Source organism: Podarcis erhardii (assembly GCF_964252035.2).
Source record: "Podarcis erhardii genome assembly, chromosome: 15".
Classification (NCBI taxonomy): domain Eukaryota; kingdom Metazoa; phylum Chordata; class Lepidosauria; order Squamata; family Lacertidae; genus Podarcis; species Podarcis erhardii.
In genome coordinates this window covers 16,387,787-16,400,598 of record NC_138505.1, presented here as the reverse complement: position 1 = coordinate 16,400,598, position 12,812 = coordinate 16,387,787, and the positions used below count along the sequence as shown (strand labels likewise).

The 12,812-nt window shown below is 48.2% G+C and overlaps 1 protein-coding gene across 1 annotated transcript in view; it reads right to left on the bottom strand.

Moving 5' to 3' along the window:
• Positions 1-2,700: 2,700 nt before the first annotated feature.
• The window catches only part of SMG5 (SMG5 nonsense mediated mRNA decay factor), a 33,387-nt gene continuing 23,275 nt past the window's right edge, over positions 2,701-12,812 (bottom strand). Inside the window, exons 15-22 of the mRNA XM_081842897.1 lie at positions 12,433-12,608; positions 11,823-11,981; positions 10,924-10,983; positions 9,739-9,898; positions 9,236-9,326; positions 8,150-8,224; positions 7,887-8,025; positions 2,701-7,402 (exon numbers count right to left, since the gene is read on the bottom strand). Coding sequence (XP_081699023.1) covers positions 7,319-7,402; positions 7,887-8,025; positions 8,150-8,224; positions 9,236-9,326; positions 9,739-9,898; positions 10,924-10,983; positions 11,823-11,981; positions 12,433-12,608 — 944 coding nt within the window. The 3' untranslated portion in view covers positions 2,701-7,318. The remainder of the gene's footprint in view (positions 7,403-7,886; positions 8,026-8,149; positions 8,225-9,235; positions 9,327-9,738; positions 9,899-10,923; positions 10,984-11,822; positions 11,982-12,432; positions 12,609-12,812) is intronic.

Sequence of the window (12,812 nt, the reverse complement as noted above, 5' to 3'; positions counted from 1 at the left end):
GTGAAGGGTGAGACTGGCTTCACATTTCTGCCGTAGGGGCAATTAAGGATTTTTAAAGGGGCGGGAGAAGAATTCCCTTTTAAAAAAACTGTGCACTGAACAAAATGTCTGTGGAACGTAGCCCTGACCCAGAATTCACAACCAGCTCCCTTCGAAGGAGGTTGGAAGATGTTTTTGACAAAAAAGGTAACACAAAAGCCTCTTTCTGCTATTGTTGTGCGATCTGGGTCAGTTGACTGGGGAGACGGCTGTGGCGTTCTGCAGTGGGCACAGAGGCTAAGTAAGTGATTTAAGGGCATCGCAGCAAGATGTGGAGCTCAGCGCTGAGAGAGCTCATTGTAAAAAGGCAGGCTTCAGACCAGCTTCGGAGCAAAATCTTGCAAGAGGGAAAAAGCGACCCAAGTGTTGGGACTTTTAAATTTAGAGAAAAGGCAAAGAAGAGGCAACATGATAGAAGTTTATAAAATAATGGATGTCATGGAGAAGGTGGGCATCCAGTGAAGAAGAATGTTGGAAAATTAAGGATGGATAAAAGGAATTCTTCACACAGCACATAACCTGTGGAACTCTCTGCCACAGTAATGGTCAGCAACCTAGAAGGCTTTAAATGAGGATCAGGCAAGTTCAGGGAGAAGGCTAAGGATGGCTACTAGTGGCGGCTCTGTTCCGCCTCCACAGCTGAAGGCAGGAAATGCTTCTGAATACATGAGGGAGGGAGGGCTCTGGTCCTGCTTGTGGGGTTCCCAGAAGGGGCACCTGGTTGGCCACTGTGAGAACAGGATCCTGGACTAGATGAGATCCCATTGGGTTGACCCAGCAGCCAGGCTCCTCCCATGTTCTTGAAGTGCAACCAGCAGAGCTTATGGGAGAGAAGCCACCCGACATATTCCTCTTCTTCCAAGTGACAGGCATAGTGCTGGCTGAGACTGATGTGAGTTGTAGCCCAAAACATCTGGCGGGAATTAAGCTGGCCAAGGTTGGGCCAACTGAAGAGGTTGCAAAGCCAGAGTAACGTACACAGCAAGAATTAGCACAACGGCACAAAAAAAAACCTATGTTCTAGCAGGTGTTAGCTAGGGCCAAGTCCCACTGAAATAGTGTTCAAGTCATGCCTAACTTGGAAGCACCACCAGGCTCCAGACCTGGTCTTGGTTGAGCTCAGCAAACCTAAGTGCTAGAGAAGTTTCCCAAATCTCTGCTAAAACTTCCCAAATTAAAGTTGCAGGTCCATTTCAATTACACTCAAACATGTTTCGAGTAAGGATGATCTGCCCCTCAAAAGCAACCCAGGCTGCACATGCTCAAGAGTGCAGAAGGCCATCTGGACGCCACAGAAACTTGGCACACCCCCATGCCTTAAAGAGGATGTTGCATCTTGCAAAGGGACACAGCATGCCTTAGAGTAGTGGTTTGTTTTTAAGCCCCATGGGAGTTCCACTTTGGTGGAAACTTAATTATGTTGCACATCCACATTTTCAGTGATTTAAAGTCCTGTCCACCCCTGCAACAACAACAATATAATAATTTATTATTTATACCCCACCCATCTGGCTGGGTTTCCCCAGCCACTCTGGGTGGCTTCCAACCAAATATTAAAAACAATACAGCATCAGACATTAAAAGCTTCCCTAAACAGGGTGTCTTTTAAAAGTAAAATAGTTGTTTATTGCCTTGACATCTGCTTGGAGGGCGTTCCAAAGGGCAGGGACCACTACCGAGAAGGCCCTCTGCATGGTTCCCTGTAACCTCACTATACTATAACCTATACTACAGGGTTGGGGCAGGATCCAATCCCAGATGGCAAGGAGGCCAGTCCAGATCAGAGAATCGGGCAGATGCCACAGGGCGATTTGGACTCACGAGAACCTCTTTTTTAAAGTTGGGCATGGGAAAACTCTCTTGGGTACACCCTGCTCGTTTCAGAATCAACTGGAAAAAGAACAACTCTCTTTGTAGAGGGAGAGATGGGAGGAAATCAAGGGGTTCCCCCACCCACCTTTGCCCCCATCTCATCCCCCACAATTCAGACCACATGAAGGCTCAAGAGCAGGCACCCCCAACCTGCGGCCCTCCAGATGTTTTCGCCTACAACTCCCATGATCCCTAGCTAACAGAACCAGTGGTCAGGGATGATGGGAATTGTAGTCCAAAACATCTGGAGGACCGAAGGTTGGGGATGCCTGCTCAAGAGAGAGACCAGCAAACCAGAATACAGGGAAGAGTTGGAAGCCATAAGAACATAAGAACCTGCTGGGTCAGGCCAATGTCCCACCTAGTCTAGCACCCTCCTCTCAAGGGGCCAAGCAGATACCCCAAAGGGAAACCCCCAAGCAGGACCCAAGCACAAGAGCCATCGCCCTTCCTCAGGCTTCTAGCAACTGGTATTCAGAAGCACTGCTTCCTCTGTGGAGGCACAGCATAACCATTATGGCTGGTAGCCATCAATAGCCCTTTCCTCCATGAAGTTCAATCCTCTTTTAAAGCCATGCAAGTTGGTGGCCATCTCCGCCCCCTGTGGGAGGGAGTTCCATAGTTCAACATCCAAGGCCCCTGGCTTGGCATCTTTGCTCAGTTGACCCACGTTAGGGAGCAGGTTGTGTGGACTGCTGGTGGCCTTCCCCACCTCAATGGAACACACCATCGCAGGAAAAGAAGTATAGACCAATCCCTCCTCTCCAATAAAATACAAGTGACCACAGATAAAGATTTACAAACATCTTGCATTTTTATTAAGCCAGTCAATGTGTTCCAATCTTACATAGTGGAGGGCCGTATACCGGTAAGTCAGGGGCCAGTTCACATCTCTTCCTCCTCCTGCCCAACTCATACTGAGAAGAGCTTTATATGGATGCTCAGATATGGCTCCTGGCCACCTTTAGGACTTCAGATCTCGTAACACGCCCCCCTTCCCACCGACTTTTGAACTCCCCACGCTTTTCAGAGAAGCTGCAGTTTGGGCCATACCCCAACACCGTTTCTGCTGTAGTCCAAGTCTTTGGAAGCAGCCAGCTCTGGTGCGCAAACTGGCATCAGCGGCAGCCCCCCCCCCCCAATTTCTCTCCTGCCACCAGTTTTCCCAGCCAGAGAATCTTGGCTGGATTTTTTCTCCCTTTCTAGATGCAGAGAACACGCACACAACATTGAAGGAACAGAGTTAAGCGATGGAAGCAGGAAGAAAAGAACTGGAGGGCTATTTGGCACAGCCTACAAGGGTATCTATAGAATTCAAACCCATGTTTCCACCCACAGCTAATGTCCCATGTGAAACACACACACACACACACACACACACACACACACACACACACACACAGGCTTCTGATGACAGTCCAAAAGATCAGGTTTACTTGGGTGGATGAGCAGCAGAAACCCCAATTTCTGGGAACCTAAAATATTAAGATGGATTTCCCACATGGTTTCTCACTTCCTGCTTAGCCAGAGTTGTTGGGGCTCTCGAGAGTCATTATCACCAGGGCCAGAGCTTGGTTGTACATCATTGGGTTAGGAAGAGGAACTCCCCCCCCCCAAAAAAAACCAGTAGACTCAAATATGCCCGCTGTGTCTTTGACCTTTGCCATGTGCTAAGCATTAGGTAGAAGCAGCTCATACAAAGGAGACCTTGCACATTTACCATCCCTTTTTCCTTCTGACAAGCCAGTCACAGACTCCCAACAAGTGAGGACGGAAAGAGGGAAATTTTTTAAAAAGAGAGAAAATCCAACCAGAATGTTTTACTGCTTACTAGGAGTTAGGCTACACTGCAGAGATGGTCTAAAGGCGGGTGCGATACTGACGGTGTAGCCCAAACAAGATGTTTCAAAATCCCTTTACTCCTCCATCCACTTAGAGGAAAACAAAGGGCCTGCCCCCATCAGCATCTGCTGCTGAATGCTTGCTGGGTAAACAGGTTGGATTTCAAAGCTGAAGGTCACAGGGGCTGCTGTTGGAAGCCAGGTAGGGTGCCGACAGAGCTGGTTGCAAATTTGGCAGGATCTGTTTCCTCAATAGTAATAATGATGATGATAAATTTCCACACTAAACCCTGTTTCCAAAAGAAACAAGGCTCCAGGCTTGAAAGCCTCACCTTTTCTTTTTCTTTAGATCAGCCTAGACCTCCTTAGCAAGAGTTTACTTTTGGGTGAAGTAATCTCCAAATGGAGGCAGAAATGTCAGAATTTACATTTAAAACATCCAATCAGCTTGAGCCAATTATTTTTTCCCCCAAGTGGTTTTTGGGGGGTTCATTTATAATTTGTAATCTAATTTTAACTTCTCCAAAACAGTGGCGCAACAAACAGCACATACACACACACACACACACACACACATACGCAATGCAGAAAATGTACAGAAGTACTTTTTTGTTGGAAGCTCTTTCGAGAGTTCTAGTGGGCCACTTAGACCTCTTTTGATACTCCTTCAAATCCTCCAATATCTATTTGCTCTGGCAGTCCAGCTCACCATTTCTGTAAAAACCCTGTTCAATTCACAAAGGGTCCACCTGCACCTTCCCCAGTTGCAGGAGGAGCAAGGGAGGGAAGAGAGGTTCTGCCAAACTTTACCCTGCAGGATAGGAGCATTCAACTGCCTGTACTTCAGAAGGGCAGGATTCTTCCCACAGCCAAACCCTTGGAGAATCCTTGGTTACTTGTTTCTCAAAGTACAAAGAGGACTTCAGTGCTGCAAAAGTACCTTACACAGCTGGTGGGCTGCACTCAGCCTGCAGAACTACATACACCCTTCTTTTTAAAAATGCCCATTTTATGTCAAGTCATTTTGCCCTGCCCCTGGTTTTAAAACATATCACTCAGATAACAACTCAATTTCTTGATTCCACTGCCTCTTCCACCAAGGCTAAAACTTGCCCCTCACAACTACAAAGTGGTCTAGTTTGCTGGCATTTCTGAACTCTGCACATGCTCTTGTGTACCTTCCTCTCCTCTCCTTGGCCCAGTTTGCATCATGGAAGCTCAAACAGAAAACCAAGTGGGTTTTCTCTCTCTTCCCCTGCCCTCTGCTTTACCATTTCGAGCGGAACAGCCCAGAATCCCTTTAAAAAAACAAAACCCCAAAGCAAAACCAGGAATGAGCAGGTGAGCAACAAAACAAAAACCTTTGCTTTCAGTGTATCCTCTTGGAGGCAGATGATGGGACTCGTGTTCGGTTGCTATTCTGAGAGCGCTAGGATGGCTTAAAAAATAATCAAGCACGTGCCAAGCCAGAGAAATCTAATCTATGGTTCCCAAAGGGTGGTGGCTGTGCTGTCACCTTCCTGCCAAAGGTAGGGGCATAATGGAAGCAGCGAAGAATTTCATCCTGGGTGCCTTGTTAGGGGTGGGGAGAAGGATGCCTGGGGCCAAACCCCAACCTTAATGGAAAACTCAAAAGCTTAAGAAACACAACCTGATTAAGAAGAGATCGAGAGGAGCAGGCGGCGAGGGCCAAATACAGAACCCGCAGAAAACCATCAAAGATGGCGGCACTGGATGGCCCACAAAGCCACCAGAGGCATTGCTGCCTCGGAGGAAACCACACCTGGCTCTCCGAGAAAACAAGAGTGGGGAAAGGGGGAGGCCTGGCTGGCAACTCACCCATTTCCTATTTGCCTGGCGGAAGGGAAGTGGAATGTAGAAGGAAGTCCTTGCAGGAAACTGCTTCCAAACCCTTCCAGTATCTTCCCTTCCCAGAGGGTGTCAAAACCAGGCCGAGGGGGGGGGGGAGGAAGACTTGGGAGGTGTATAGGACAAAAGTTTATTAGGCCCTGAGGTGGCTTCCCCCGGCCCCCATACGAAAAAGCTAGCTTCAAGAAGAAATGGTTTGCCACTAACCTGCATCTTTCCAACAGTGACCCTTTGGCAGGCTCAACATAAAACACTGGCAAATGTGGAAGGGAGTCAGGCGTAGAGAACCCATTCAGGAACCTCAACACTCAGACCTTAGTTAAGCATTCCTGGTTTATGGTATTTCAGAGGAGGCAGAGAAAACTGGGGGAAGGAAGGTTCCATGGCTTTCTCTGTGGCAAAGGGATACCGTCAGGTTTCCTCCTCCTCCTGCTTAGCCTACAGAGCCCCCCTTCGCTCCTCTCCAAAAGCTCCGCACAAGAGCTAGGCCTTCATCCCTCCTACAAAAGCCACAAGGAGCCACAGAAAATAGGGTTTGTTTGTTTTTCAGGGCAAACCAAGAAACCCAAAGCAAGCCCAGTAGAAGGGCCACCATTTTCTAGTTACCTGTTGTCTGGTAAACAGGGGAATAGAAAGGGGAGGCGGATGGAACAGCACCATGCAGATGGACGTTTAACCCCAGGGAATAAAAGGAGAGCTGTAATGTGGGGTTTGTTTCCTCCCTGGCTCAAGCAGCCCAAGATGGTCTATGACACCACTCACAAAACGCAACACTTTATGAGAAAAGCAAGGCGTGGGAAGATGGTGCAGTTTTTGGACAGGCAGAGTGGAGGGTGCAGGAAGGGAGGGGAATGAGGCCCACTGTTTCCTTTTCACAGCTAACTCATCCCACCCCCACCCACAAGGAAATAAATAATGTTTTCATTTGGAAGCTTCTTATAGAGAGCTGTTTTGCTTTGCTGAGACAGGATCACTGTTCCCCTGCCACCTTGACATCTTTCAAACACTCAAAGGTGAAGAACCCTCCCCGGTTTTGGGGGGAAGGGGGAGACAAGGGAGGGGAAAGAAAGAAAAAACAAGAGGGGTGTTCACTAAGCATAAAAAAAAGAAAAACACAATAAGGGGAAGGGGCGGAAATGAAATAAAAATGGGAGAGAAAACGTCCTCCTCCCCATCACCAGATTCTGAAAGAGCCTCCCGCAAATCCTGATCCCCTCTCTCAGGATCACCGGCTCTTTCGCAGTGTGGATCCGGTGGCAAAAAGTCACAAATGTCGTGTTTTTGTTTCAAGCGTAGGCGGCAAGCTGCCTGCAGGATCCTGGAGACGAGAAACCAAGCAAGCTTTTTGGAGATGAATGGAGGCCCTCCCTCCCACCGCTCACACCCGTCCCCATCAGCTGGGAGAAAAGGAGACCACCTCTCCTCTGTCCGGCCGAGATCTGTCTCTCTTCCCCAAGCGGCTGTGTGGTCTGCCACAGACACCGCCCGTTTGGTGAGATGGGGAGGGGATGGCGGGGGTGTAGATGTGTGGGGGGGTGTATCGTGCACACGCCCAGCTGCTTGTTTTTCATGGATTGCCGCCGCGGCAGCTGCTTCGTGTCCAAATATCGCCTGTGGTTTTGACTTCTTTCGTTCCAACGCTGCGCGTCCAAAGACGGGGAGACAGAGCTTCAACCAACCCAGCGGCTTCTCTCCCCTCAACCCATTTCCTTCCACTGCTTGTAGAATTCCAGAACGTTCTTTATCTCGACGCTGGCGTTGGCTGCTGCCTGGATCGCAGACTGGGGAAAGAACAAGGGAGTTGGCATCCAAATGCAGTAAGGCCCTGGAGGGAAGGTCCTGTTCTTTGCATCTTGCCCAGTAACCCATGGATGTAACCATCCTCACCACCCTGAATCTCAGGCCTTTCTAGCCCTGAGTTCTGTCTTCCAACAGTATCTGGGCAGCTGAATCCTGGGGAAATCACAGGCAGAGCATGGTGGTGAAATTGCTCACTTGCTGCCAGCAACAATTAAATAGTAAAAATGGAATCTTGCCTCCTGGCAGATTAACCAACTGAAAGCCTATCCCACCACGTCCCCAGTTACTTTCAACCACTACTTTGCACTCATCATGTGGCAACGAGTTCTGCAGATATAAATTTTGTTTTCGTGAGTGGTACTCTCTCTCTTTTTCAACAAACACTGCTTTTTAAAAAAGTATTCCATACCCCAAGTCAAAATATCATCACGAAGCCAGAACAGTTTGGTTTCAGACCACACTCACCTTCATGGGTGCAGAAAGCTTGCTTGGGTCATCCAGCTGGAAGCCTGTGAGGATGGTCACCATCCCACTGGAGTCATCTTCGCTGCCCCCTTGAGAGGTTGTCAGCTGTTTGCAGCTATCCAGTATCTTATAGAGGTTCCTGTTATATTAGTATTGAGGCAAAAGAGAGAAAACAGTGCCACCATTTGGCTTAGTAAAAACAGCTCTCTGCTTGTGAATGCAGCTTTGCTTAAAATTTGATGCAGGTTGAAGCAAATGCTTACCAAGCATCTAGATCTTGCCTCTTCAGTTTATGCCTCTCAAAGCTTTTCCCAACTTCTTTCTGGCAGCGGATGTACCTAGAGACAGAAGATCACACATTGGGTGGATGTGTGCATGTGTTCAGCACAGCTGAAATTGCAAAGTTATTTGCAGTACATTTATGCATATTTATCCCAATAACCCTGCTAAGCAGTGTCCGTGTTTTCCAGGTGAGAGAAGCCAGTTGTTAAAGGAAGATTTGCTCAATGACCAAGATAAAGCTGAGAGAGAATCTGAACCCAGCTCTTCCCAAAAGCTTCATCAAAGTTAAAAGTCTCCACCTGGCAGTGGTGGCCCTACAGTTGTGGGAACCCTCCTTGGAGAACTCTGCTCAAACTCCTTGCTTGAGACCCTACAATATACTGTACTGGTTCTCCTGCAGGTCCCTCTACTGCAATTTTATCAGCTGTTTTTTACTGCATGGTGTTTATTCCACTGTTGTACTGCATTTAAGTTTTATGGTAAGCTGACTTATAAAGACTTGACCTAAAAGGTGGAGCAGAAATCAAAAGAAACAAAATACAGTGGTACCTTGGTTTACAACCACAATCCGTTCCGGAGGTCCGTTTGTAAACCAAAACAGGTTGTAACCCAAAGCACGCTTTCGCCAATGGGGCCTCCCAAAAAAAATTGTTCGTAATCCAAAAAAATTGGGTTGTAATCCAAAAAAAGTTTGCAAACCAGGACACGCACTTCTGGGTTTGACATGTTTGTAATCCAAAACGTATGCAAACCAGACTGTTTGCAAACCAAGGTACCACTGTAAATATTTATTATTATCAAAAACAAAGTTCAAATGCCTGCACACCTATACTGGGAAAGGGATGGAGATGCAATGTTTAAATTTTTATTGCAAACAGGTATTCACATTCGAGGGCAGCACCCAAACAGCTGTTTTACATATGAGAACTGCAGCCTGATCAAGGTGTATGTGTGAAATACAACCTAATGAGACATCCCAAGAGTGGCTGCTTCTTAAACACGGTTCTTTATTACCTGTTCCAATGTACAATGAAAATGAATATTGTCGACCAGGGGACTCAACCTACCTGTTTCCCTTTTTAAATTCTGCCTCTAGATATCGGATGCTGTCACGAGCTCCCGCATTCTCTTTCTTCAGGAAGTCTAGGCCATCAATTACTAAGGATCAAAGAAAAACAAGGTGGTTACATCTTCTGCTTCCCTTAAGGCAGCGGTTCCCAACTTTTTCTGGTCACTGCCCCCTTGGTTCCACAAGCTCATCCCCAGTGCCCGCTATCCTATAAAAAGCATTGTTCAGAACAGCGGTTTGCACAATCTGCTAAGAAACACACAGGAAATAGTTTACGACCACACACTTATTAAAGCTCCAATTAAAACTGGTTAGTTTAATTGTCAACAAAGTAGACGAACCTTTACTGGTAATACAGCTGCCCACCTGCCTCTTAGCACACCCCCCCCCAGGTAATCCCACAGCTCGCTCACCCCCCCAGGGCAATCAACCCTTTCACTACCTGGCAACAGCAATTGTCCTGCTCAGGATACCAGCCCTGTGGTGGGAGGGGCCACTTACCTGTCCGTGGGATGATCACAATAAACCTTCCACTGGCAGCCAGCTGCCTGATGGTGCAGAGGTGCTGGCAGAGAGCCTGGGTGTCGGGGACCAGGTAGGGGGACATCACACACTGTGCTTTGGGCTGCTGGAGGCTCCCTTCCAGCTGCGACACCTCCAGCTGGGGAAAGAGAGAAGGAAGCAGGAGCCTTAAGGGAAGAAGCTCTCAGCAAGAGCACCAAATCCGTTAAGGAGTGTTCTCAGTGGCCCACCCTGTGTTGTCAGATGACCAGTCCGTCCAGCAGAGTACAAGAAGTTTTATGTAGCAGGGTGCAGGTTCAACCCCACACAACTCCAGGTAGTGAAGCTGGGAAAAAGACTCTTCTCTGCTAGAGACTCTGAAAAGGACAAGACTATACTGGGATTTGTATGGTTTGACTCAGTTCGTGGCAAGATTTCACAGAACTGGCTTCAGCAAGAATCCAGAGTCTCAGGCAGGAAATCTTTCTCAACACGAACTGCTCAAGATCATTTTTTAACAGAATAAATCAGGGACTGAACGATGCGTATAAAGCACATGGCTCTGGCCTTTCCTCTCCCTGCATGGTTGTGTAGGTCACTGTATTTTTTAGTTATTTCATAAAATTTATCCACTGTTTGATATATTTTTAATAAAAAAATACCCTTCAGAGCAGTTTACTAAAAATTATCAATAGGAAAAATTAACAATAGTTTAAATACTTTTGAAAAGTTAAAACAGACTAAAAGCAGATTAAAACTCACATCATCTTTTTAAACCACTTGGTAGACTTGGTTTTTAGCCGGCGCAAAAAAGAGTACAGTGAAAAGAGCTTGCCTGCCGTCAATAGGCAGGGAGTTCCCAAGTGTGGGTGAGGCCACACTGCAACAATGAGTTCTTACAAACGGGGAATGGGTATTATGAACCAGTTCCACCAATGATGAAGACTCGCTGTTATTGGTACCCCAGGTTCTGACCAACAGAGCTGACAGGCCTGAGCAGTTTACAGCGCAGGATGGGAACCTTACCTGCTGGCATTGTCCTCATTCAGTCAAGTGCTTTAATTGCAAGCTATGTCAGGTGCAAGCACAAGCGATACAGCCTCCCCACCCCCCCACCCCAGGTATTTGAAGGCCTCCACTGACTTGCGCTTGCCTCCCCCATCCATGCACAGTCCATCATCATACCTGCAGCCGAAGCTGAGCCATGTCTCTCATGAGCCTGTTCCGGCGAGCTTCCTCTGCGGCCTAAGGGAGAGCAAAGGGAATGATGCACATCAAACTGCCTTTGCACCTATGGTCCCATTCCACAACTCTTGAATGGTTCCTCCACTTCCTTTTGCTATCCATGGGCGGTGAGATGGTTAGAGGGTGTTGGAACTATGACCTGGGTTCAGATTCCCACTCGGCCATGGAGCTCACTGAGTGGTCTTGGGCCAGTCACTGCCTCTCAGCCTACCCTACCTTCACAGGGATTGTTTTGAGGATAAAATGGGGAGCAGGGAGAGAACCATGTACAGCCCCTTGAGCTCCTTGGAGGAGGTGGTGGCATATAAATATAAGAAATAAATCTACTGTAAGGTCACAAAGGCCTAAATATGCAATACAATATAAACAGTACTGTATAAAATTGCATGCTCTGAATACTCTCCCTGGATATCCCCCACCCCCTGGTTGAAATGTAGACTGTAAACAGTCTAAAGGACCCTTCTTTTTTGCTGACAGCCACAGAAATAACACTGTAAAGTATTTTTACACTTTCCCTAGACCTTTTTTTTTATGGGCAAAGAACGTGCTAAGTGGAGGACTAGAAAATTGGCTACTACAAGTCTTTTCTCAGCCACTCACTTCCACATCACCCCTGAAACTCCATCAGATGCTTCCCATGCGTTTTCTGATATTTTCTCAGGCTTCACCGGTGACATAAACTCACATATGGAAGAGAAGAGCTGTGCAATGCACAGGCATGTGACAAGACAGGGAATGCAAGAGGAGGTCCCTGTATGGCTATCAAGCCTTGCTCTTCACTGGAACATGTTTGTTCTGTCCCACTATCCCCCCCCCCAGCCCACCCTGGAAAAGCTCACCATGCGGAACTGGGCCTGGGCCTGCTGGAGCAAGCCGTCCTGCTCCGACTGAGCGATGCTGATGAAGATCCCAACCTCTGGGTTGAACTGAAGGATGCTGCCTTGCAGTTGGGTGATGAAGTGTCCAAAACTCCGGATGCAACAGATGCGAACCACGGACTGTAATGAAGAAAGTGGAGGAAAGTGGGTGGGGAGGGCAGGGAGCACGTCCACTTGAGGCCGAGATGGGAGCTCACACACAATAAAGCAAAGCAAAAGCTTCCTTCCTGAACACCTGAAAGGCTACAGGATGGAACAAGCCGGCTGACCTCTTGCTGCAAAGGATCAAAGGGAATGTTCAGCCCTGCTCCCTGCAAAGAGCTCCTAGGCCAGAAGGATCAAACCCCACCCAGCGACACCAGCTGACTGACAGGTGGGCGTGGTTTGGGAAAATAGCTTTGCGCATCAAACTGGGCTCCTTTGGTGGGACAGGACTGGCCTGTGAGCTAGAGGTTCCCCACCCCTGAAGTCTTGGAGCAAATGTTCTACTTGCCCTCACTCTCCTTGCTTCCCCCCCAGTCCAGAAGCCTCCCATTACTTCTGAAATCCAGGACCAAAACCAGCCTCTTACCTCCTCCACTTCTGCAAGGAGAGGCCTGTCCTGATCGAAGTTGAACCTCTTGTGCGCGTTCTTCAGCGGGGGAAGGTTGCGGAGGGCTGTGTCCTCTGGGAGCAGCAGGCAGGCAGGCAAGTCTGGCAGCTCACACCCAGGCAGCATGCTCTTCACCTCGTTGCAGAGGAACAGCCCTGCGCATCAGCAGTGGGGAGGGGAGGGGACAGAAGGGCGGCTTTATATTTCTGGGTCACAGGGGCAGAAGGAGCAACTAGAAAGTCACACAGAACGCTAGTCCTCAAGGGCACGTCTAGTCTAAAACTGGAACTTCCACAACTCCTCGCGGTGCTAGCTCCACCACACACGGGAGTCGGCCTTGCAGAAAGCCCAAAGGGGGA